Genomic DNA, 27164 nt, shown 5'->3' on the forward strand with positions numbered 1-27164 from the left:
AAAAAAAAACCCCCATCTAAAAAACGCTGATTATTCTGTGTTCACACTCAAGTACAATGTACATATTTTTGGTACTGCTGGCAGGAAGTTTACAAACACATGTTACTGTTACATTTTAGAGGCCGCACACTTTGCCACATAATAAGACTCAAAGATGAAAGTAAACATATTTCGTTCCAGGAATTAAGAAAGTTGTATTCTTTTTAAGCTGAAACGCGAACTTTATGCCGAGTCCCATGTTGCCATGTGCATTAATTTTGCTTGCACCGTTCCAACAATGCAGTGCAGCATCGATGTGCTGTGCCTTATGGTCATCTGTAAACTGTTTTAGAACCGACCGAGCTGACATTTTCCGGTATCTTAGCTCATTAAAGACAGTTATGTGAACTGTTGACTTAGAAAGATCAAGGGCATCAACAATGAAACGAATTTTGAGTCTCTTGTCACCACGAATGAGTTTTGAGTCTTTCAGTATGTTCTGCATTTTTTTGGTCTGTGTTAGTGTTCGCAGACGGACCACGGTTTCTGATTCACTTATCACAAAGATTCAGATTCGTATGCTCCTCTAATCTCTGTTTTTAACCAAATTTTGTATTAAAGTTGCAACCTTTGTTCTGACGTAGTACATTGTATAATTGAAATGGTACTATTCATTCTGTTCATTTTCATGGTGCACCAAAATCGAGAATTCAACGACCTGCTAAAAACTTATAACAAAATTTAAAGACAATTAGATAGGTCTAGTTACTGAACTATGATGGCCATTTTTCTATTTCAATTCTGGAACAACCTCATATGTACTCGGAAATACATGTATACATGTACATGTACAATCGATTCCGCTAGTCTGTTCTGTCGTCCACTTTCGACTTCACTTTCTGTCCCAACCCCCTCACCTCCTTTGCCCACTCCTCTGCACTCCTGACTCTTTCTGCAGCTTTTCTACTGCTACTCCTTGCCTCCTCCTTATTGCTGTCTTTCAGCCACACCCCTGATCTTAAGGCAGGTAAGATCTAATCTAACACCTAGCCTTCTCTGATAAGGGCGAAAAATCTCGGAGGCCCCGTATGCCAGTTACGCACGTTAAAGATCCCTTGGTGGTCCAAAATCGATAAGAGTAGGCTTCAGCCGCCATCCGAGCAAAATTCACAATTTCCTACCAACTGGAAATGTTTAATGTGTCCTGGGCGCTCATATGACCTTATGCAGTGGCGAGCGCTGTAAAACACTAACCAATTTTAAAAAATGTTTGATACAAGCACTCACAGTAAGGGATCAGGACAAAAAACAAATTAAAGGAGGATACAAATAGAATAAACATGTGAGTTATTAAATGAAGACACAGAATAAAACAACAAAAGCAGCTGATTTCCTTTCAAAAAGCAGTCCATGCTTTGAGATTTATTCAGATGAAAAACTTTCAATCTAATCAAAATTACCAGTCCAGACAAAGACAAAAAGACATAGATCTACTGTTTCCCCAGACCTCTTTACAGTGCTAAGATACAAATAAAACAAGCCCAGAGGGGGGCCAAAGGAAAAAACGCTCAATGCAAAGTGTGGCTTGCTGCAATGCAACGTGATAATAATAATAATAGTATGTCGGCCAATATCTGATGATGACCAACATACCTGCTGAGGTGAACAAAAGAAGTAAAGGTCAAGATGACTTAAGGCTTCTGCTAAGGCCAATGAGACCAATACTGGTAAAAAAGAGCTTGTAATATTTTTTAGCATTCAAAAGCTTCATATCCGTTCATTTCCTCTCTTAAATTCAGCATTTCTAATATTCATGAAACCTCATATGGCCTGCAGCCCAGTGTGACTACTGCTCTCTAATTGGATGTGTTTTGTGAACAGCCTACTGGCTACTTTTTTAAGTAGGCTTGTTCAAGGTCATTCTATGCGAGGGTGTCTCAGACCAGACTACCTTAGTGCTCAATCACTATTGGCTCACTCCAAAAATTACTGGCCAGGAAAATTACATAATATGCTAAATTTGTGTACAGCTCACAACATGGCTTCATTTTGTCTTAATCATTTGAGTAGCTGGAAAAATACAATAGAGCTAAGCTTATTTAGAAAAAAAAATGTCATGTTGTTGGCTGGTCACAAGACTTCGCAAACACTATTACACAATTTGAGACTTGTCAGAATCTTGCATCCGTCCATAAATTTATCATAAACATGGCCTAGAAAAGTCAATACAGTAAAGTAAGAAGATGCTGAGTTTAGGAGAAAAATCCAAGTCTGGTAAAGATCAGGTAAAGGTGATACAGAGCCAAAGCAACCACAGATATATGCTGGACGATTGCTATATTTCTTAAAATCTTGTAATACATCACAATTCATCACATAAACCTCGACAACTTTTTCCTCATTGGGTATGAACAAAAGATAAAATATTGCAGGTAGGAGCCTGTTACATGATACGGTACATCAACATAACCTTCAATTCGACCAATGATTCATATTTATAATTAACCTAATCTGTCATAGATGGGGCTCTTCACGAAAAAGTTCTCAAAGCAAAACTACAGAGAGCGAGGATATTTTTAAGTGCTTTAGGGTTATTCATGAGAGTATTTTTTTCCTATGAATCACTTCAAACAGCAAAAAAAGATTTTTCTATCCTCTAAGCAAGAAATGCACATGAGCATTTTGTGGACTTTACAACATTTTTCCAAATATTGACACTTCATTGATTAGTCATAGCCTCAGCAAATCTATAAAATTTTTTACATGAATCCATACACCTTTGCACATGGCACTGACATAAAATTTACCAAATAAAAACAGATAAGGTTATCTCCTTTTTTTCACTAATTATCTAATTCCACCACACCTGGTCAGACAACCAAAAGCCCACATCTCACATTTTTCAAACTTATGGTGACAAAGGACAAGGTCTCCATCCAGATCGACACAAACTCTCATTACACTCTACCACTTTCCACCCTTCCCGCCTTTCTTCTTCTTTTTGGCCGCTGCCGGCTTCTGCTGTCGGGGCCCCTGAGCCATGGGCATAGGCGAAGTCGTCGAACCTTGTGGGGAGGAAGGAGAACCACCGGACCCCGAGGGGCGGGGCGACGCTGGCTCACTTCCGCTTCCTGTCTGTTTGCTGGCATCTCTGTGGGTGTGAGAGTAAAAAAAACAACGATTGTTCTCGAGCATTGCCCACGCCTAATCTAACTATTAAAAAAAAACACTTAATTATTGTTCTTACTCTTGCAACGGTATTAGTACCGTACCTTCCCTATGGCCAGTCAGCACAAAATAACTAACAACTTGCAAATTCATGTTTTGTTTCAGTACAAGAGAAGTACACAGACAAACCGCCAGCGCTACCATTTGGAACAGGAACTTTGTTTAGTATTACTAGTTTAGTTTAGTAAACATTTTACGGCACTTGCAACACAATAAGGTCATATAAGTGCCGAAGATAAGAGGTGTTACAAAAGAGTAACAACAAACGTAAAAAAGAAGGAGAGATAAGGACGATAGATGTTTAAGAGGAAAGAAGGAGCAAACCACACCAGAGCACCCACCAACCACCCACGTATTAGTAGTTTTACTGCACTAGCAGCACAATAACGACATATAAAAGGCAAAGGTTAGAAGTGTTACAAGAGAGTAACAAACAAAAAAAAAGAAGAGATCACAACGATACATGTTTGATAGGAAATAGGAAAGAAGGAGCAGACCACACCAGAGCACCTTCCAACCACCAACAGAGCTTGAACAAAGTTGAACTGACATAAACAACACAGAGAAAGAAAAGCACCTACCAGCACCACCCTCCACCCACCTATCATATTGCAAGTTGCCACACCAGTGCTTAAATGATCTTACCAGGTACAGACTGCTAGTAAAACAAACAAAAAAAGGGAAAAAAAGAAGTGGAAGCGGCAGATCACACCAGAGCCATAATAAACAATACGAAATTCAGTGGTGAATATGTCCCTTGGGGGAGGGGCAAAGACAAGACACAGAGAAGAAATAAATAGGTGGCAAAAAACAAAGTAAGGCACATTCCCACTTCCGTCTTTGAACACATTACATCGTAACTCGCCTGGACATTTCCTTACGCGCTCCACCCTAACGCGCTGACCTAGCGTCTTTAGAAACGAAGTCTCGTCTTGACGAGGCTCCGGGGCTGAGATTTTGATTTTCAAAGTTATTGCAAAATGTTTCTTTTTCCGTAACATGCGGAAACGAAATTTTTCGGGCCAGTAGTTTTAGTATTAGAGCCGATCGAAGTGCGGTCGCCTTTCCAACACTTCGAAGGTGTCTCAACTTGTTGAAAAGCAACACAACTGAGTTTGAAAAAGGAAATAACGATGGATTTAAGCAAAAACAAGCTTATGACAAATCGGACGAACCAGATTTTGATGAAAACGTTGTAGCAAAAGTTGGGGGCCATTCAGATTCATCAGATGTAGAATTTAGATCAAGGGCCCGACCGCGAGGCTGAGAGTGAGGGGTCGGACACCCCGATTGAACTAAAATTAGAACATTTCCAATAGTTTGCGCATACATTAAGTTATATTTTTCTGAAACTACATTCATTTTTCTTGTTAACTTTAATTTTTTCAGGATTTTGGGAACTTGTTTAGTATTTTTTAAATGTGTTTTTTAAACGCTTGTATTAACGGGAGGTGGGTTCCTTCCCCTTGCTTAGGATCTAGGAATGGATTTCCCATCCTAACCCTTAGGGTGTAATGTGTTAAGACAAGTGTTTTGGAAAACCATCTTCAGGACACAACATGTAATAGCAAAGCTCCCAATTCTGAACTGCCATAGACAAGTCAGTTTGACTTACAAAGAATCTGTGATGGCTTGTGTTGCAGCGGACATGCCCTGGGTACCCTTGCCTGTGAATAAACACGGGGCACAAGATGAAAGGGAGTACATGATAATTGCAAAATATAGTTCACACTGTCAATGGCGGCCACCCATTGTCAAGGAGAGTCATGGCCATCTCAGACAGGTGGTCATCTCACAAAGAGTCATTATAATATAAAAAATATTCAAGGGGGGAAATGGGAAGTGGCCATTTGTACATGAGATTGTCTTATACATACAGGTGGCCATTAGAGCAGGTTCATGGTACTGTCATGACAACCTTACCTCACTTTTTGCATTCTCAATACTAAATTTGTCAGGCAGAGGCAAGAAAAACACACACATTGACACAATAAAGGTCATTTCGTGTCTGGGGGTAAGACATACAGACAGGAAACAACAGAGCGAAAAAAAAAAAGAAGGAAGTAGGGCCTACCAGTGGTGCCCTCCAACCACCTCTGCACCCGATTGATACAATAGGAAAAATACTTTTACTGACATGTAACGAAGTAATCCAGTTCTGGCTTAATGAAACCGTGCACTTCAAACATTATCATTTCAAAGCAACTTGATTTCAGGGAAATACAATGTGTATACAAGCGACTGATATGTTTGTCTTATCTGCCCCAATCTAATTATTTTCAAAAACTCACCGATCTCCTTCCTCTTGTCCTTCCTCTTGCCACGGTAGTAGGACCGCTCCTTCCTTGGCAGCCACCTCTCTGGGTCAATGTCACTGCCGGCCTCGCAGTTCTTGGGCAGTTTGCCTGGGAGATACACACAAACCAAACATCACACTTTGTTTTTGTTTTTATAAGAGTTTTACGGCACTTGCAACACAATAATGTCATACAGTGGAACTCGGATTCAACGAGCTCGGATTCAACGAGAACTCGGATCCAGCGAGATGAGATAGATTCCCCGTTTTTTTTCTTCTTTAAAATCAATAAAAATAACCCGTATTCAACGAGCACTTAAATCAGCGAGCTCGGATTCAACGAGGTCGCTTCCAGGGTGAACAGCCCCCGCAGACGTGGCTTCGCTCATTTTTCTCCCAGAACGAACTTTATCTATTCCCGGAAACCATCCATTGCTCCTACATCGTGAACCATTATTCACTTAGCCGATTGCATGCGACCGATCAGCGGCCTTTTTTCATATCAACCACATGCGTTGATAACACGCGCACGTGTCTACTCTGGTGTGTGTCGTAGTCGGATGGGCAGCCTGCACGCGTGTGACTGTGTGTGTGTGTGTTGGGGAGGGGCACTAGCGGTCCGGGCCTTGAACGTCGCAGACACAAACGCGTCGGTCTTTTTCCCTCTTGGCAACTGATAATTATTACAATGATAAGCTAGTCTTGACGTAGATCTACATAATGAATTGTGCCCTGGTCTATGGAATCAAAAGTTGCTGTATGCTAGGCTCTACACAGCAACACAACTTTTTGGTCAACAATTGAGATGACTCAGCTGCGTACATTTGAACGAATCGGGTCTTTTTTTACACAGCTCATAATATGCAGGCATTTCAGGCACTACCTGTGACTTCTCTTTATACATTACTTGCTCAGTGCCTGTAATTATATACACAAAACCTCATGTTTGCTATAACGAACACTCGGATTCAACGGGATTTTAGGTCAGGCCCGGCGACCTCGTTGAATCCGAGTTCCATTGTATAAGTGCTGAAGATTAAGGGAGTAACAAATATGAAAAAGGAGGAGAGATAAGGACGATAGATGTTTTGAAAGGAAAGATGGAGCAAATCACACCAGATCACTCACCAACCACCCACTGGCGGCTGTCAACTGGGCCCAATAATAGCCACTTCCCATTTCTGCCCATATGTAAAAAAAACAACCCAGCCAATATTAAAATGTCATCACCCGAGAAGTCCACAGGTCTCAGACAATCACTTTTCCCCCCACCAAAATGGGAGGCTGCCTTGGACAATTTTGATTGTATTTAAAAAGAACACATATTTGGTATCAACGCAAAATACCAACAATCTACCTCTGGACTCTTAAGAGTCAAAATGTGTATCCAGCACCCACCACCATATTATGTTTTAGTATCAACAAATACAAATTTAGTAATCTCATCTGGCTTCAAAATTCGTCAAATGGCTTTGACACTTCTAAAGTCTAATGTTTTTCTAAGAGCATCTGCACGTGACTTTGTGACGATCTGACCGTTCGGGTCTGGTAGCTGTTCTTCTTTTTTACACCAGGAAGGTTGGCATTGGGCTGGGGTAGCCAAAAGTAGGAAAAAATCGGAATCAAGTGTATTACTAAAATATTTTCATAAAACTGAAATAAAAAGTCATAACAGTTCCACCAAATTCGTAATGATGGGCAGATCTGTGACACAATCCAAGTCTGAATCACAAAGAGAAGCTTGGCCTTACCCTTCTTCTTCTTCCTCTGTTTTTTCTTCAGCATGACCGTGTCTCCTGACCGCGTATCCCCTGACCTGAAGAGTCGACAAGGGTCGAAGGTTAAAAAAAAAAATCATCACTGACAAGGAGTCAAACTTACAAATAACAGAACAAAATATCTCAGTTTAAAAAATCAGAAATGATTATACCCATCTGCACAAAAATTGAATCCCTTCTAATTTATTCAAATGGCTTTCTACGTTTTTCAACAAATATAAATGCCATTATCCCTATAATTTGTTCTCAAATTCTAAACAATTTAACAAAATTATAGTATTTTAGACCAAAAAGTTTATCTTTTCAAAATAAAATGTTAAAATTGAACAAAATCACTTGTTTCCGATTGGTGATATACTAAGCTTATGGGCCTGACACAAAGTTGAGAGAAAATAACAAGAGACAAACACACATTCCTTGAGATCAACATCAACCCGTGGTAGATACTGACTCTTCAATTTAAAAAAAAAGAAATAGATGAAGATGTTAGGCCATGGAAGGTGAATCAGACTTTTCTCCAATTACTTTTTCCTTTAATTTCATTTCACTTTAAAACAAACTGGACAAAACGGAATCCACATTTTGGCTTAGTGGTGAGACTCACTTTGATCATGTCTCCTTTATTTTTGCTTGTCATGTTCAGTGTGTCCATTCCAATGCACACATATGCAAGTTCTATGACCCCCTCCCCACACCCATAATTTAAATGAATGGTTTAGATCTATTGAAGGTTCTTACTATCATCATGGTTTTAACAATGGTATTAACACAACTGCCTATGTCATGATTTTTGTTTACAAGAAACTTTAACAAAAAAACGGTACTTATATCAATTAACCTATGACGTCAGCAAAAGTGAACTTGTTCCAGTTATTTGATTTTTCAGTACACAAAACAAAACACGGCTACTTTGAGAATAAGAATTAAGTAACAGGCGTTTTTACAACTACACTGGAGTTCATCTAAACTGAAATCTTCGAGACCTGCAGATTTTTTATGGTTTAATCATGTTTTCAGTTTAGAGAGATTGTTCAAGTAAAATATGTTTTTTAAAATCAGGGATTTAATTTCTTTCTTTTTACCACGGTTTTCGGATCAATAGATCTAAAGTTCAACTTAAGCAGATTCCACTGTATAATAGCTTGAAACATTTTAAAAACTGATGATGCTATGACAGTGACATTATGTCGTTTACTTACGTGACGGGCGATGCTTCACCCTTGGCTGGTTGCTGCTTCTTCATGTACTTGGGTCCCAATGTGCTGAATGAGGCCTCTAGAGCATCCACATCCAGGCCTTGCACAATCTTCTCCACTGATGGCAAATCTTTGCTGATCCTGAGGTGCTTATTAAGGATCAAACCTAGGGAAGGGGGATATGAACTAATGACACGTAGCTTATAGGCACTGTCAGCTGTCACATATAACAAGGCAATAAATCTTGCCCTCATCTGAAAACTGCAACTACTGTTAGCATATGACTACTGAACAAAAAAACCCCGCAAAAAACCCCCCCACACAAACAAATCAAAGAATACAGTGACAAAACTGAAAAAATCCTTGAGTACATAAGAAAATTTTGTTTCAATGACAGACAGATAGAGCGCTCATATGACCTTAGCAGTTGCGAGCGCCGTAAAACCCCATACTACTACATACTACTAGACAGATAGAAATATAGGCAGACAAACAGTAAAAAAAAAGACTGAAATAAACATAGGGGAAAAAAGACATACAAATAAGAAAAAAGATAGTAATGGTCAAACAGCCAACAAAAATTAAAAGGTACTACAACAGACTAGCAACTAGTTTAGCCGATTCTATGACACTGTTAGTGCAGATAACAAAGGATACTGTTGAGCTTTCTTGGAGTCGAACAGTGCATAAGCAGAGATAAGCTGAGCCAGGACCAAGGCATCACCAGGACTTGAACTGAAACAGAAAATTCAAGAGATTAATTATTACACAAGACCGAGGACTGTTTTGTTTCATTTAAGTTTTAGTAAGAGTCTTATGGCACTTGGAACATAATAAGGTCATGTAAGTGCCAATGATTTGAGGGTGTTACAAGGGAGTAACAAACACAAAAACAAGCGAGGAGGGTAACAAACACAAAAAAGAAGTGAGGATGATAGATGTTTGATGGGAAAGAAGGAGCAAACCACACCACGTTCTGTTTTGTAGGTATAAGAGTTAACCACTAAAAGTAGAGCAAAGTGTTTAAAGCTGTCAAAGTAAGTAAAAGGGAAGGAGAAATAAAAAACGACAGTAGACCAAAGGAAACATTCAAAAGCATACACGACAAGAGTTGATGGAAAGACAAGAGTTGATGGAGACCTCAAGAAGCCCTTCACACTAATAATTAATAATTCCACAAAAAGCAGAGGGGACTCTAGAAACTGTTCTCTACCTGCGTAGATCCTCCAGCATCTTAGCTGCTGCTTCTGCTCGTCCGTTCTTCAACTGGAAGTCGGCGTTCGCTCTCGTCAACATGGGCAATGCTGATGACTTGGGCTGAGGGGTGACAAGGGAAACGATACAGTAACAAATTAGATTTCATTGCTATATTCTAGTGCTGCCATCTTCCTTGAGCAGAATATTTACATCATTTAAACACTGTATGCTGTTGGTAAGGAAAGAAATAAAAACAGTTTCTTAAGATATTATCGTAAGCAGGGTTGTAATACTATTATTAGTTTATAACCTCTCAGACCTATCAAGGAAAAACAGAACAAAAAATCAATAGAGTTATTCAGTGCATGGAAAATTTAAGATATACAGACAGCAACAAAAGAGGGACAGTAAAGAAGTAGGACTTACCAGTAGCACCCTCACTCCACCCCCTCATAAAGAGCAGAATATGAAAAAGCACTTACAACGAAACTTACATCATTCTTCTTGTACCAGTTGACAGCATTGGTGAGCACTTCTGAGGCTGCCTCCTTGTCCTCTTGGCTCATGTAGAGAGTCGCTAGAGTGGACACCTGTACACAACAAAAAACTAGTCATCAAAAACATTTATGTGATTTTTTATGCCCGTACACGCACTGTGATCACTCCCACATCTGGTGTTTCACAACATCAGACACAAGTTGTAACTCTATATGATACCCTATTAAAACTACACGTAACACACAGCTCAAAGTGACCACACAGCTACTGCCCAACCACCTTTTAACTAGTTACGTTAGTGTCTTGACTAGTTGTTCAGTTGGAGCAACAGTGTGTCAGCACATCATAGGCCACATTTTGCCAGAAAACAGAAGTAGAAAAAAAAAGGACACTGGAAAAGAAATAAAATGAGCAGACAACATAAGAACAACAACGCCTTGACTACTGTAATCATATTGAAACAGAAAAAAGAGGGAGGGAGCGGTTATTTGAAAGGATTGTTATTAGCACTTATACATAAAAAAAGACATCTATCTCACAGAAAGATAATAGTACACATTTCCATTCTCACAGCCCTAGCCACAAAGATACTGAAAAAAAAAAAGAAGAATAAAACAATTTTAAAAGTTAAACTTTTGGAGAGACAAAACTTACGATGCCTGGACAGTAGGCGAGGTCCCCGAGACCCTTGAGAGCATCACATGCCTGGTAGACACTGCCCTGAGCCAGCTGTAGCTGAGCCAAGATGAGCTGAGCACGCTCCGACTGATTCTTGCCCAATTTGGAGTACTCCTGAAAGAATCAGACACCAGACAGTAAGTTTCATCATTTCAATTGTTATAAATTCATGAAACAGTACCACACCACCTCTTTAACTGCCCAGCACTTTGTGACCTGCGTAGCACCTGCCTACCTGCCTCCCCAGACATCGGAAACACTCTATACAGCGACAAAGCACAGCTGATTAAAACCTGTCAATTCTTTGCCATATCGACAGACCGAAGGGCTAGAACCCAAATGGCCGCTGGATCGGAAAAGTAAAGTAAAGTAAAGTAAGTTATAAATTCACTGTAAAAATTAGATGCCCCCCCCCCCCCCCTTTCCTCCTTGTAGACACAATTTGGATTGTTTCGAAGGCAGGGCCAAATTTTTTAAAATTTAGTTTTAGTAAGTGTTTAACAGCACTTGCAACACAATAAGTTCATATAAGTGCCGAAGAATAGATGTGTCACAAGAGAGTAACATACACAACAAAAGAGGAGGAGAGATAAGGACGATGAATGTTTGATAGGAAAGAACGAGCAAACCACAACAGAGCACCCGCCAACCACCCACACCAACTGTTTTGAGGGGAATACAATACCCCAGAAGATAGATGGAGATATGCATGGAAAAATAACTTCCCCATGCGCAAATTACGAGGTAAGCAAGTAGATGCTTCTAGAAGCAGCCATTCCCCAAAAGGAATAGCTTGAGAGTGAACATTGCAAAAGACATCAGATAAAATAAATGGGTCACTCAACAGGAATATAACATAAAGTTTTGTCAACATACTCAGAGACAGTGACAGGGAAGGGAAAAAAGAGAGTGCCATAGGAGCAGAGAACGAAAGAAAAAAAATGTTATCGAGACAGCCAAACTATAAAAAATTTAAAACAGGCAGGCAGACCTCAGAGGAACATAGATAAGTAGGAAGGAAGGTAGAATAAAAAGGGCGAGCAGCACAGAGAAACACATGTAAAAAGAGGAACCTGGAAAGAAAGGTAAAAAGCAAAAAGATGGAAAAATAGACATATAAATAGACAAGCGGGAAAAAAAAGGCAAAAATAATAGAAGTATTATCTATGTATGTGCCCACCTTTAGAAGAGCTAAGGCCTCATCCATCTTCTTGTCACGGACAAATTGTGCAGCACGAATCAGCACTGGAGACTCCAAGTCAGGGTACTGGTCATGCAGTCTTTTTGCCAACTGGTGACACTGGTCACTCTGGGGGAAACAAAACAGGATGGCCATTAGTTTAAAAAAACTAGGTCAAGACTGACTCATTTGTTTTTAGTTAGTTTTAGTACGAGTTTTACGGCACTTGCAACACAATAAGGTCATATAAGTGCCGAAGATTAGAGGTGTTACAAGAGAGTAACAAACACAAAAAAGAAGTTAGTTGTTGTAAAGCGAACCTTATTGACAGTCATTTAGCGTAAGGAAAAAGCAAGGTTGAAAAGAACAAAAGAGGAGAAATGAAATAGCAAACTTACCACTACTGTCCTCTTAATGACTCTCAACTTCAATTTTAGCTAGGCACTTACCTTACCACACAATCTACATTAATAGATATTTGCTCCTTATTAAATCTTAAATCAAGATGAAAATATTTCATGACAACACAGTGATAAATCAATATCAAACAAATGTCCTCCTGGATAAGAGAGTTTGAATAAAGAGAAACACATCTGTACAATAAAGTTTATTTAATGTAAAAAAACAGGCAAGATAGAGAGACAGACAAAAATAAGAAAAGGAAAGTAAAAAAAGTAGGAACTGCACTTGCACCCTACTACCAAACATGATGAACTTTAGCTAAACAAATTCAGCACAATCTATTTAATAAGTCATTTGCCCGTTTTTTTATAAGTCTTAAATCAAAATGAAGCTTTTTCAAGAAAACAGAGCTCAAAATTGGTCGCTTTTACGGACAAGCGGGCTAACCAAATTTTGGGGGATTCCAGAAATCTTGACCAACAGCAAAGTGGGTATAGCCCTACCTATAGGAGAAGTTTGGTTTCATGGGTGTGTACATTTTGTTTGGTTATAGAAAAAACTCTCCTTGTCTTTTATAGAAACTGAACAAGAGGCACAAACTTTATCTTCGATTTTCTCAAAACAGCATTTTTCGGGATTTAACCCCCCAAAATTTCTTACAAGAGAAAGGAGTGTGCTCAAATACATAGAAGCAGCATATTGACAAAAATACATGTCAGAAACAAGAGAGGGAAAATTAAACAGTAGGACCGACTAGTAACCCTCTCCAAACATTCAAGGACATACAGGCACCCACTCCAACACAAACACAGACCACAACACACATACAGACACAAAACGCTCTCACCTGGTTGGAGTACATGTGCACTAAACACTGGTTTACACTGATGTGCTTGCGCTGAGCAGAGACAGTCTTGTGTTTGAGCCCATCTCCGCTGGCAGCCTTAATCTTACGCTTTGAGTCAAAGATGTTCTGGTCCTGCAATGAGCAAGAGTTAAGGTAATCGATAATCAATGATATCTTTAAAAAGCAAAAAAAACAAAAACAAACAAACCAAAAAAACCCCCCAATAACCAAAAAATAAAAAATAAAACCTACACAACATGCTGCCTGGCAAATATTTCTGCCCCTCAGGGGAAACAAACAGTCTTGAGATGTAAATTTACTGTCGTCTTTTTGCAGATCTATTTTCCACCCAATCTAAGTTTGTGTAGAAATGAAATAAGTTGGCAATCTTTCATAATTTGAAAAGCTGAAATTAATGTGGGGGAATGGACAATAAAAAGACAAAGAGTTTCTCAATCATCAACAATGGAACAACAAGCGTTCTATTCTGAACAGCCTGTCATTGAGAGGTATATGAACTACAACCTTTTTTGATTGCTGTCTTTTTTAAATTATGGTTGTAGTTAGTTTTTTTCTTATTATTATGATCTCAAGAGGCAGGCATCTTTGATGTCAGGAAAAAAAAAAGCAACTTTTGTTTGAGAAGCACTGTACTCAACTAGAAGGGGGAAAAGATGGAAAAATGAGTGAAAAATGTAATGGATGTTGTAACATCTACTTCATTTAGTCTAGCTGTGCAACCATATAGCTTTCACATTACTTTGTTGATGAAAAAATGAGTTACAAGACATAATATTAGTGTAAAAGTTCACTTCCTTAAGTCTAATTATTAGACCTGCATGTGAGCCTCAACCAGATTGTCTGAAAATTTTGCGGACCCCCTCCCCCCCCCCATAATTTATAAGAGCTTTTTAAATTGTGGGTGTCATAAAAGGAAGGACTTCCGAGTAACGAGCGACCACCCGAACAAAGATAATAAAGAAAAGACCTAACCCTAACCCAACCCCTAGGCCTAACCCACAAAAGAACCGCAACAGCCCTCATGTAAAAAGGCCAACACAAGTTTGTTTTTTTTAATTAAAAAATAAAAAGCACACTCCAAAACAAACAAGCCTACATTGCTATAAAAAGAGTTTGATACAATAATACATAGAATAGGAATGAATATGAATCCTCCATATATATAGATCTCTAGATCTAGTTATATTATAGATCAAGTGATCTAAATAAATCTAAATCTAGATCTAGATCTTGTAGAACAAGTGAATAGGAATAGGCCTTGAACGAGAAATCCGCATCCGATTCCAAACAGATGGACTCAGCTGAGTCTAGATCTAGATCTAGATCTAGATCTAGATAAAGATTAGATCTTTATTCTAAGTAAATAATTCACGCACCTGATGAAATGCGTTTTACCAACATTAATATTACAGCACAACCTATAATATGGTTTGACACAATAGAATTGGAATATTAATCCTCCATTGAGGTCTATAATGATCTATAAAATCTAGATCAAGTAGAATTTGCAAGTGAGTCGGACTCGAAAGAATCCACATGATCTGAACTATCAGTAAACAAACGAAATTCAAAATGGCCGCTCGAGTACGAAACTGAAAGTAGATAACTTAGGTCGTCGTACTTTTTCGTATTCGTATCTACTACTCAGGTTCCGACAATTATGTCGGAAACGCCGACGTCGGCAGTCAGCAAGAAAACGAAAGTGCCGACAAAGCCGACGGGAGAAAAAGGGGGCGCTGGCAGTCGGCCAGGCCTTGCACTACGCACATTGACTGATACAGGTGGGCCTAGCGATAGCATCGGTCGGCTCGCGGGTCGGGTCGCGATTGTTGGATTTCAGACGATTGTCGGCAAACATGCAGGTCTAAATTATGCAACCAAATAGCTTTATTACCCTGTTGATGAAAAGAAAATGGATCACAAGACACAATAAAAATTCACCTCATTTTTTTAAACAGGCATGATCACAAAGCCATCAATTACCTTGTTGATTGTGACCACATTGTTAGAGACGACAGCCACCAGTCCCATGTCCGACGGCTTCGTCTTGAGCACCTGGTTGTACAGCTGGGAGGCCTGGTCATTCTTGTTCAGACACTGCTTGATATAGCCCCGCTGAACTCTGGGACAAATAAACAAACAGGACGCTGGCTAGACGGATAAGGGGACACATACAAAGCAACAGACTGACCAGATACAGTCGAATCTGCTCCAATGGCCACTTGTCCGAGACAACCGCCCGTTTAAACGACTACTTCCCCTTTTGTGTTTTATTCGAGATTATATAGACGCTGTCCAAGACGTCCACATGTCAAATATTTTTAACTACTACTTGTTCTTTTAAAGTTTTAAATGAGCTAAAAAGTGGCAAGTATGTTTTTAAACATTTATCGTGTAGTGTGTATCACCTCATTACCTCTAAATCAATCGAACATTTAGAAAAAGACAATTTTTTTTCGGAGTACCCTAACATGACTTGGTATCCACACACATACATGTGTATATCAAACACCAGACATACCTTATAATAGCAAGCTCCTCATCAAGTTCTTCTTCTGTCAAGTCTGGATCATTTTTCAACAGCTCTGAAAGAAACAAGGAATAAGAGTCATTTGGAATGTTGGTCCTATAATAGAAACTTATCATTACTCGGCCTTAATAACTTTAATATTACTCAACTTCATAATACTAGCTTGGGAAAAATCCATACTATTAATCTTAATGGAAAGACAAAATTAAACAAAATTCTTTGTGACCAATCAAAATGACATAGCCTTTACAGTACTTACAAGACATTATTTAAGAGGTTCTAATCCTTTGCACCTAAAGCATCTCTTTTTTCCCCACAAGCCGGTCTCCTTGTCAATAGACTCTGGTTAGTTTTATTAGAGACAAATAAGATAAAATGCTAAAACTACACAGTAATTTTTACATGTAAATAAGTTACAGGTTCCTTACGTCCAGTTTTTCTTTTTGTTTAACATTATTAACACTTTCTGAAATATTTCCTCTTCCTTTTATACTTCTGTGGACAACACTAGTTATGGCATCACTCACCTTCTGCTTTCGCCAACATATCCATAGCTGTGTCAAGATCCCCCTTACCGATGAAGTAACAAGCTTTGTTGTAACAGATCTCATAGGAGCTCTCATCCAGGCCAGGATCAGACTGTGGAACACAAGTTTCATAAATAAAGGGGAGTGAACCACGCTAATTTTATTCTCCGGAACAAAACCTGTCTGGACTGAGTTTAGCAATCAGGAAAAGGCATAGTAAATAGAAAAATGTTGAGCAATGTTCCGTACTTTTACCCCCCTCCTACAATAAAAGTCTTCACACGAGAAAACAAAACAAAGGTAGACTTCACAGAAGTATAAATACTATTAAAATCAGATTAACAAAAGACACTCCAAATTATATACTCTAAGAGCTTCGGAGGAAGTATTGGCTCAAAGCTAGACAGGGGGCCCAAAAACTGTGTAGAAGCTTGGAGGACCTGTAGTGAACAACAGTTTTTGCGAAAGAGATAAACAAAAAAAAAAAAGAAAAAAAAGACACTCCAAGCTCTGTCCAGTCTCAATAATTAAGGTGTTGATGTTTAGTTAACACTCAGCATTATATCAGTCACATTTCAAAGAGTGAAGATAAAGACAATAAAAATACTGGGAGTAAGTAGAGGTGGATATGTGGATAAGACAGCTTTGGAAAGCACACTGACCGCCACTACCACACTAAGAAATGTAAAACTATCTGACAACCGGACATAAAACAGATTCATCAACTGACCATATCTCTGACATCCCACATTTGCAGAGAAGCGATGACCGCGGCAAAGTTGGTCTGTCTCTCCGCATCAAAGTCATCCTGAAAAACACAATATCATGGACACCATTACATTGTAGTTCCACTTTTCAAACAGTTTCCCCTTGTGTACAACATTATCATTACAGTATGCTGTAAAAAGGGAAAGATTATTTCACATATGATTTTAGCATACATAACGCAATTACACTGGAAAACTGTGACCACCAGAGTCGTTAGAATCACACAACAAACCATGGATATTCTATAAACTCTACCAAAAGTACAGGGACCATACCATTCAAAACTTGAAAACTGTCAATATTTACAACAGATGTCATGAATGAAAATGACTCCACTAAAAGAAATCCAAATGTAATACAAGTAAATTGTAAAATTATCCAAAGCAGAGTATTTCAAAGTGTCGTGTTTGCCATAACCCAAAGTTACAACATCAGATTATGTAAAAACAAACAAAAACACACCAAGAGGGGCTGATTTAGTAGTGGTGTATATAATCAGCTCACAAATTCCTGATTACTGAACCCAGAACAATCTCAAGAGATTCAGGACAGTCAGAAAGGGTGAAGTGTTTAAACTGTGACCCTGTTTCAGCATGAAACAATAAACCACTAAACAGCATTTTTTAACTGCGCATCTAACATCTGAGGCTGAAAAGTAAGGAAAATTCTGCTGGGGGTCTAGGGGCACTTTCAAACCACCCACGACAAATCATTATTACCTCTGAGTTCTTGATGAGATCCTTGTACAAAGTGTAACACTCCTCGTACTCTTCGATGCGATACAACTGGAAAAAGAGGAAAAGAAAATTAAAGCTCAGGAATATTTATATGCTCATGGAACTGTGATACAAGAGTCAACCTAAGTAAAAAAAAAAAAGGAAATACTGATGCAATGTTACTGAAAAGCAAAATGAGCAAAAACGATCAACAGTAATAAAAATAAATTTTAACAAAAAAGAGCTGAGAACAAACAGCATCAAATTAAAAGCTGGAACAAAAACCTATACCAGTATGGAAACTGGACAAACAAACAAAAATTGTAATGTAATCATTTTTTAATCTAAATTATTCACAGTGCTTTATTTTTTAGGTTAAAACAAACCCCCAAAGAATGAAAGCACTTGTACTAAAAAAAATTTTTTTTTACCACTTGGCATAGCAGTTCTTTGCTACGAGTGTCATGCTCAGTGATGGAACGAAGAGTGGCCAAGGCATCTGTGGTTCGATTCAGGCGATATTCACAATACGCCTTCTCAAACTTGAGACCCCTGAAAGAAAAAGTATACAAGAAACTTAGGATTATAAAAGCTATCAGAATCAACAATCCCCTCTTCGTCCAAAAAGTACATTTGACCATTTATAAAGATTTTTTAAAAACCACGAAAACAACATAAAAAGACTGTATGAGGAAAAGCAGAGATAAAAGCATCCTAATGTTAAAGGAAGGCAAAGGTATATTTTTATGCATGGAAACAGTAAATCTGCCATTTTGTTTCTCTCAGAAAGACAAAATTAAGTGAGATTTTAATGAAGAGGTTGCATTTAAAGCATATATGTGGAAATTTGAACGGGATATTAAAAGTTTTAAACTATCTAAGTTTTTATATGAAATCATGTATGTATTGAAGAGTTTTCGTCTTGCCTCAAGAAATAAAAGTTAAAGTAAATCACCTCAGCACCAAACCTGTACTTATTACTACATATGGCATTGGACAGAAGAGCGAGGGCCCAACAACAAAATAAGTCACTTGACTTTTTTTGCTTGAGTTAAAATTAAAATAACTTAAAAGGCTGCTCAAAACAGGTAGTATTTTCTTCATGGTCAGAAGCTGTGAGCTGTCGCTACAAAATTAAAATAAACACTTACACTGAGTGGGTCTTGTCCTTGTTCAAAGCATTCAGGGCATCCTCAAAGCGGTCAAGAAGAAGCAAACTCACAATTTTGCATTGGAATGCACTGAATTCCGCAGGATAAAAATGCAGAACTGTTAGAAGAAAACAATTGGCATCATGAATAAATGTTTCAAACCAATGCTAAAATTTTTTTTAAAGCAGGGCATAGAGGCATGATACAAAAATTTATGGTTATAATAAATTATGTCATTAAAAATAGTTAATTCAATATACAGTATTAATGATCAATACCCACTTTAGAGACTTAACCCTGGAAGCGCGACGGCCCTATACAGTGGGTGCCGCATTCAACGAGAAGTCGGCTCCAACAGGGCAATCCTTAATCATCGATTTTTCCTCTATATCTCTTTGTAAATGTACGTTAGCTCCAAGGAGGTTGCAAACAGACCAGTTGCTTTCAACGAGGTCGCGATAACCAAATAAGCAATTAACGGCCCCAAAAGCAAAGAATTTTTCTCCTTTCTCTCCATCTCAAGGGAAGCACAAGACCCATCCCCGATTCCTAACACATTGTATTGCTAGATCTAGTGCGCCTCCTAATATGGGCCCCAAAGATAAGAGGATGGGTGAGGGTTAGCCTACGGTAAGGATGGGAGGGAAAGCGATGCAGGCTGTGTGAAACTGGATGAACTCTGGATGGGTACGTCTAGATCCACATTAAGTCCTTCATTTTTTTTCAATTTTCTTTTCTTCACATGATCAGAAAATCCAAGCTCCCGACTTTACTTTATGTAGATAAAGGCCTAGATGTGAGAGGGTATGTTTCCACACGAGAAGCGTTTGGGAAAAAATATTTTAAAATGCAGAAATCGTCAGAACACAGCTCAAACACACGCACACTGATACTGTTTGAGATTTTCGTCATTGGGGGAACAACTGTTCTAATTACTGGTATTGGTAAATCGTGTAATATACAGAAGAACCTGAGTAAGACGGAATCGCAAGGGAGCCAGAAAAAATTCTGTCTTATACATTTTCCATTTTAGACAGGGGAATGTAGGGGGAGATGGAGGTTGGGGGGGGGGGATCAAAGGCCCAGCCGGTGGGATCAAGGATCGCTTGCCCGATCGGCAAGCAGTGGTCAAAACTTCACACCTCTCAATTGTTATCTTGTCTGATAATGACATGCGTCAGTCTAACTTATCTAATTACCACCAGTGCTTTCCTTTCATGGTACCACTGTTTGACCTATTAAAAACAGAAACATTTGAACATCTACTTTGCTTCCCCCCTTTGCCCCACCCATCAATGCCACCCCTCACTGCCATCATCATTGTAACAACGATTCGAGGAACTCTTTTCTCGGCTGGCCGTACGATCAGGGTGGCGGGCATTGGTCAATCTAGTTTAACACCTCTGGCTTTTGGCTACTCAGGAAAGTTTTCATAGTGGCTCGCTACTCGAGCACTCTCACGGGCAGTCGTGAGATTTCACACCCACACTACACTAACCATCAGCATTGCTCTGGGCTCACATGATGGGGTAACCCTACTCCCCTTCCTTGCCCAGCCGCATGGCCATAGCGTTAAGTTTAGAGCCGGCGGAACCAAACTTGCGGATTTTGTTTCAAATCAGGGTTGAGCGGGCAAAGCATTTTCCGTCTTAGACAGGTGAAACCCCCGGAAGGGAGCGAATTTTTCTATCCATTTCCTCGTTGGACAAGTTTCCGGTTTATACAGGTAATTAGAGAGGAATATATCAAAGGGGGAACGGGGAGATTCTGTTAAGACAGGTTTCCGTTTTATATAGGTTTCCGTTAAGGCAGGTTCGACTGTATATATAATAACTTGTCTCCTTTCTTTTCTTTAGCCTTAGTCACGTTCAACGAGAGATCGGATCCAACGAGGACAACAAGCCGGTCCCTGCAAACCATGTTGAATGCGACACCCACTGTATATTTTTCTCGATAATTTTGCTTCTGAAACCAGGAGACCCCCACCTACATTCAATCGCAATTATCTTGACTTCTCTTCAAGATAAATGGATATTTTTTCCATTGAAAGCAAGGCAAATGAACAACCTTGAAAAGGACACCAATAACTCCATATGCCCAAAAATAGATGTGCGTCTGATTCCACAGCGGCGTGACATATAGATCTATATATATGGAAAATGACGTAGTAAATTGCAGACAAAGTTATAAATTATACAGAGACCAATGACTTTGCAAGTTAGTTTGACATCGTAGCCCGTCTCTAGGCACTGATATCGATCGATAAAGTGACGTGGCCTAGCTGCACGACTCTATGCGTTATTACTTGTTCGGCTGTGCTAATGAACTATTTTTGACTGCATCGCGTTTTGCGCTTTGTTTGATCACTTTTAACATTTTTGAATAGCTCATTCTATAAGCTTTAAGAAAAGATTTGGTTTTATATGCCTTGTATCATCTGTTGAGCCGCAAATGGTCATTTTTCATACATACCAGATATAAATCTCTGATATATCTCAGCCTCAGCTGAATACTCCCCTTCCAAAACCCCATATTTACAACAGATCAACCTTGGTGGCGGGGCATTTGGGGCGTTTCCGTTTTACTCCCGGTGAAACGCTGCACGCTTCTAGGGTCAAAATGGCGTCGGTGGCCTAGTGGTTAAGCTCTCGGACTCGCAACCGTAAGGTCATGGGTTTGAATCCCGTCAGGGACCCGACGTTCTGTCCTTGGGAAAGGCACTTTACACGAATTTTCCTCACTTCACCCAGGTGGGAATGGGTACCCGGCTATAGATAGCAAAAGATCTTGTCAGTTTGTTAGTGTTTGAGCGCTTAATCAGCTGCTTGCACTGTATGCTTCCCGGGAAGCTGAGAATAATTCGGAGTGTTCTATGGTCTGCTGGGGTAATAATATAGTGTAAAGCGCATAGAGCCTGCTGTAGAGCACGGATATGTGCTATACAAATGTTATTTATTATTTATTATTATTAGATCTTGAGGAGGAAGGACTTCCCAACAAGCCACCACCTCAATAATACCAATAAACGCAATAATTAGGTAATTAGGCTTATTAGGCCAGATCTAAAGTACATAAGAAGAGGCCTTACTTACTCTAGATCTTTACAACCAAAACCTAATTATCCAAACAATGACATTCACCCACTGTGCCTTTTCCTAGCCTTTACCGTAATCCCTCTATTCTACAGCTTATTCTATTTTTCTTTACCATATTCTACCAATTAGGAATTTCTTCACATAATATATCACAACAAATAAATGAACACCAGAGTCTAGATCTTTTCTAAATGCAAAGTGGTTATTCTCTGGCATCACGCCACTCAATAGATTGATGGCTATTCTCCAGCATCACGTATAGTTGTACACATTGCTTCTCCACGGCTTTCCATCTCCCGTGAGACACCTGTCCGCATGTTATGGCTTTACACAAACACTCTCATCAGGGTCAGCATTTCTTCACAATGCTATTCACTATAGGTGGACACGCAGCCACTGTTCAAGGAAAGCTCCAGTGAGGGAAGGAGGAATTCTCTGTGTCAGAGGTAACAGCACCAGAGGCGCCAACAACCCTCAGTCACAACTAGAAGTACAAGAGAAGGCGCATCTGGCACTGAGCTCAGTTGCAACACAAGGAAGCGGCTATTCTTACCACGGGTGAGAATAAAAATACAATCGACCTCTCACCCCAGCGTGGGCTATTCTCACCCAGTGTGAAACAAGACCTGTTTTTCCTAATTTCTGAATACTGTCTATCGGTGTGGATTATCAAATTGACTAAAACAGAAAAAAAAAAGATGGTATAGCACAAAAGTAAACTAATTTGGCGGTCTACAAAGATGCTACGGCTATTTCACTTTACGAATCAAGCCGAACTACTCAAGTGGCCAATTTGTTTTGCCTGGATGTTCTCCCTAAATCAAGGCTACTCCTTCTCTCTCTCTCTCTCTTTCTCCCCCCCCCCCCCCCCCTTCTCTCTCTTTCAATGCCCGCTGATAAAATTGCACACTTTCAACACAAGTGCGCTGGAATGTTTTTTTAGTCTCAGTTTAAGTGTTTTTTACGGCCCTTGCAACACAATAAGGTCATAGAAATAAATGCAGAAGACTAGAGGTGTTACAAGGGAGTAACAAACACAAAAAAGAAGAAGGGGAGATAAAGACGATCCGATAGATGTTTGGGGAAAGAAGAAGCAAACCACACCAGAGCACCTACTAATCACACACCTGGAACGTTTGTTAACACCACAGAATCCAATAAAAAGAGTAGAATTCTGTGGTTTACACTGGGTATCACGGAGAACGTACACCGCGTGAGAAAGGCTACGGCTATTCGGACTTGAGTTTGAACAGCCTCCCGTGGCAATTCCGAATCAAATTCCAATGTGCGTACGCAATCACCGGGTGCGAAGCGGACAGATAATTTGACCTTGGCCTTCCTCGGTTTCTACGATCTGACCAAATTTTTCTACACAAGTTAAGAAAAGTATTAGCAATGTCAACAGTTGCAAAATCTGAAATGCTACACCACAAAGGCAAACAGGGGAAGGGAAATCTGAGCTCAAAGCAGAGGAAAAAAATTGAAAATCAAAGTTCCAGAACAGCAAAGGATTATAACTCTATCAATAGGTATCTGCAGTCTAAACCCGCTTTATTTGACGAGAAAGTCAAATCATCTTGATTGATTGGAAGTCCAGTTAAAAATTAAGAAGAGAGTCTCTCTAGTAGTATAAGGTTTTACGGCGCTCGCAACTGCTAAGGTCATATAAGAAGAGAAAAGTTTAAACCCTTCCAAAGGGAACAAAAGTCAGTCATTCAAAGTAACATTGGTCTAAAGGAGCTTTTCCACAGCAAACTTTACATGATGTTGAAATAAAATCAGGAAAGGAGTTGTGCAGAGGGCTGGCCGATCAACAACACACAAAAGAGGGGACGTTTTGAGAGGGGTGTACCCTAACCCTACCCATAACCTAACCCTAACTTTGTTTTGCTCAGCGGACCTTCCGGCCCTCTGCGGAACTCCTCGCAAAATCAGGACAAAAAAAAAAAAATTCTGATGGAATCTAGCGTTGGGCAAGCAACAATCCTTCTACAGTATTGGGGTTTCAGTCCGAATAGGCTATTCAGACTCGAGTCCGAATAGATATAGACTTAGGCACTTCGAGGTGAGAATGGCCAAAAAACGGAGTGGTTATCCGTACAATTGTGCGAACAACCCTGTCTAGTGATCCGTACAATATTGTACCGTACAATTGTGCGGACAACTCTGTCTAGTTATCCGTACAACGTTGTACGCACAATTGTACGAAGTACAAATTTTTAAATTTTTTGTCAGACCTCATCTGCCGATCTGATGCCAGCCGCCTCATGCCTCATGTAAAAAAAAAAAAACCCAACTAGATCTAGACCTAAGTCTAGATCTAGACTCTAGATAGATAGATCTAGAAATGTGTGTTGCGTTGAAATCGTGCTGTAAAAATATTTAAGCTTAATAAAATCTACCTCCTCCTGTTGATAGTTCTGATGGCCGAAATGACATCGTGTCTGCGTTAGAAGAAGTACTATATTTTGAGTGTGGGTTCGAATCCCAGTCCCGAAAGTTTTGTTTTGTTTTGTTTTTTTCTTCCTCTTCTCTCTCCTCAGCCGACCGACCAACAATTTTTTTCTCCCATAATTGTATGTTTTGACTTCAAAGATTTCCACTCATGGTTTTGTGTAAACAAAGAAACATAGATCTATAGATCTAGTATAAAATATAAATAGATCTACTTATATTTTAATAGAAGTATAGATCTAGCCTACTTTTCCTTTTAGGTCTACCAATTCAGGCCTGGTTAAAGTTATTACATTGATGCTCAACCCAGGGAAGAACCAACTGGATGACTAGATCTAGAATCTAGTGATCTAGATATAATCTAGATCTAGGCTTATTTTTACCGACAACCTCCAAAAATCGAATAATTGTATGAATAACTCTGTCTGGTTATTAGTTCAATTGTACTAATAGCTAGTTAGAGTTGTACGCACTATTGTACCAATAACCGCAGCCCCAAAAAAAGGCTCGCCCTCTCACCCGGGGTCAGAAACCTACAACTGTCGCAACAGTAATGGCCATCACCCCGACAGAGGAGATGGACAGCTATGCAGAAGAGACATGTGCAACTGAACATGACGCTGGAGAATAGCCATCGATCCATTGACCATCCTGACGCTGGAGAATAGCCACTTGCTTTTTATATTGGAAGAGGCTAGCTGTACTTAATGATGGCTAGACTGGCAGTCTTAAGTACGGCTAGACTCGCAGTCTAGCCGTACTTATTCATAATATGATGGCTAGACTGACCATTTACAAAAAAATAGGCCTACTGAATTGTAAATATACATTTTTAGTGTGCAGTACCTATAGTATTTGTATTTGAGACATAACCAGGTGCCTTAATGACAGTGCATGTATTTTAAACCTCCTGTTTTCTAATGTTAATAGGGCCTAAGATAAGTACGGCTAGACTGTCAGGCTAGCCGTACTTAATATTGATGGCTGAATTGTAAATAAAATTTTTAGTTTGCAATGCCTAAAGTATTTGTATTTCAGACAAAACCAAAAGGTGCCTTACTGACTTGCATGTATTTGAACCTGAATAATTACTAGATCTAGATCTATACTATCCCGCCCTTGGCGCGACCGTGCCCTGAGCGCGACCAATTCCCCATTTTTCCTTCTGTGCAGCTCGTGTGCAATCTGTTTTATTAGAGTTACTTCAGTTACGTGCCTTGTCTAGTTCCACTTTTGGTCAATCCTTTTTCGAGAACGTCAGTCGTCTGCTAGTGCAGCAGTCGAGTTCGAAGTGAAAGGCTTATCAGAAACATTCTTTTAGAGAAGTTTTCTTCATTACTAAACTAGAGTAGCTGGCCCAACCCGCGACCACTTGTCTCTGTACTCTCTGTTATTAATAAGATAATTGTTTTCATCATAATTTGATAAAGAAATGATTTTACTAACCTTTAAATGGTGTACTAACAACTTTCTTGCACCTGTCATATCTGTGCGCGCATGGTTGCGCCCTGTTCTGTATGCGGTCGCGCTGAGGGCATGCGGTCGCGCCAAGGGCAGAGCATTAACATGTTAAAATGCGAAATCTGAGAATGACGTTTTGGAATGATTGACGATATCACGGTATAAACCGGAAGTTGACACACTGAAGCGGCCCTGAACATGGATTGCATGACCTATTTTGCTGACGGCCACCTCTATTCTCACCCGGAGTGAGAATAGTGCAGGCGAGTCTTGTGGCTATTCTCACCCGGTGTGCGTTCACCAAATTTTGTGTTCACCTTAAACCACAGAATTCTACACTGTGATTTATTATAACAGAAAAATGGTAGAATTCTGTGCCGTGAACAAACGTTCCATTACAACTGTAGCCTACTAAAAGCGTACAATTTTGTCTGTGGGCAGTGGAGAGAGAGAGAGAAAGAGAGAGAGGAGTAGCGCGAGAATTTCCGGGCAAAACAAAATGGCGACCCGCGTAGTTCGGCTCGATTCGAAAAGTTAAATAGCCGTAGCATCTTTGTAGACAACCAAATTAATTTACTTTTGTGTTTTAACATAATTTTTTAACTTTGTTTTGGTCAATTTAATCGTCCACACCGATAGACAGTATTCAGAAAGAGACAGAGAGAGAGAAAAGAGGGGAGGAGTTGATCTTAATCTTGCGAGAACTTCCGGATAGCCACTTTCTTTGCTGACAGAGACCGCTGAGAAGCAAAATACGACAAGTGGTCGCGGGTTGGGCCAGGTACTCTAGATCTAATGAGACCTGTGTACTTAACAGGCTTGAGTCGATAGGGCCAAACCTAGATCTAAGTACGGCTAGCCACTTCGTTTTATATTTTCTCTCTGCAGCCAGAGTGGCCAGCAGACGCCTCCACTCCACCTACCGACAACTTCCGTCCATATGGTGGAACGAAGATAGTCCAAAAACATTGAATTGGTTTCGACATTTGCTTTATGTAGGGACAAAAATGATTAATGAACAACATATACTCACTTCTTCCACATGTCTTTACGGCCTTTTCAAATTCCTGTTTCTGTCCAAACCGATTCAGTTCCACATAGAGAGACTGAAGTGACGGTGCTTTCTGCGCCATATTGGATGAACTACCAGATAAATTAGTTC

At 39.6% G+C, this 27164-nt stretch overlaps 1 protein-coding gene across 1 annotated transcript; it reads right to left on the reverse strand.

Annotated features, from left to right (window-relative positions):
- Window positions 1–1368: 1368 nt before the first annotated feature.
- Window positions 1369–27164, reverse strand: LOC101859466 (signal recognition particle subunit SRP72). The gene is made up of 19 exons (XM_013079797.2): window positions 27036–27164; window positions 18993–19110; window positions 18273–18393; window positions 17845–17910; window positions 17088–17165; window positions 16358–16469; window positions 15822–15885; window positions 15284–15422; window positions 13280–13411; window positions 12031–12159; window positions 10827–10964; window positions 10169–10264; window positions 9691–9794; window positions 9135–9212; window positions 8481–8618; window positions 7255–7319; window positions 5499–5612; window positions 4823–4874; window positions 1369–3130 (listed from the first exon to the last, which is right to left on the reverse strand). The coding sequence occupies exons 1-19, from the start codon at window positions 27133–27135 to the stop codon at window positions 2944–2946; spliced, it is 2031 nt and encodes a 676-aa protein (XP_012935251.1). The 5' UTR covers window positions 27136–27164; the 3' UTR covers window positions 1369–2943.

This window comes from Aplysia californica, unplaced genomic scaffold (assembly GCF_000002075.1).
Source record: "Aplysia californica isolate F4 #8 unplaced genomic scaffold, AplCal3.0 scaffold00063, whole genome shotgun sequence".
Lineage (NCBI taxonomy): Eukaryota > Metazoa > Mollusca > Gastropoda > Aplysiida > Aplysiidae > Aplysia > Aplysia californica.

What these genes read in the sequence shown, in the direction of transcription:
- LOC101859466 (XM_013079797.2), bottom strand. Translation starts at nt 27,135, where the DNA reads ATGGCGCAGAAAGCACCGTCACTTCAGTCTCTCTATGTGGAACTGAAT. An exon ending in AAGGACAAGACCCACTCAGT is followed by an intron (nt 18,394 to 18,992) that starts GTAAGTGTTTAT and finishes TTTTTCTTTCAG; the next exon opens with GGGTCTCAAGTTTGAGAAGG. An exon ending in TGTGGGATGTCAGAGATATG is followed by an intron (nt 16,470 to 17,087) that starts GTCAGTTGATGA and finishes TGTGTTCCACAG; the next exon opens with TCTGATCCTGGCCTGGATGA.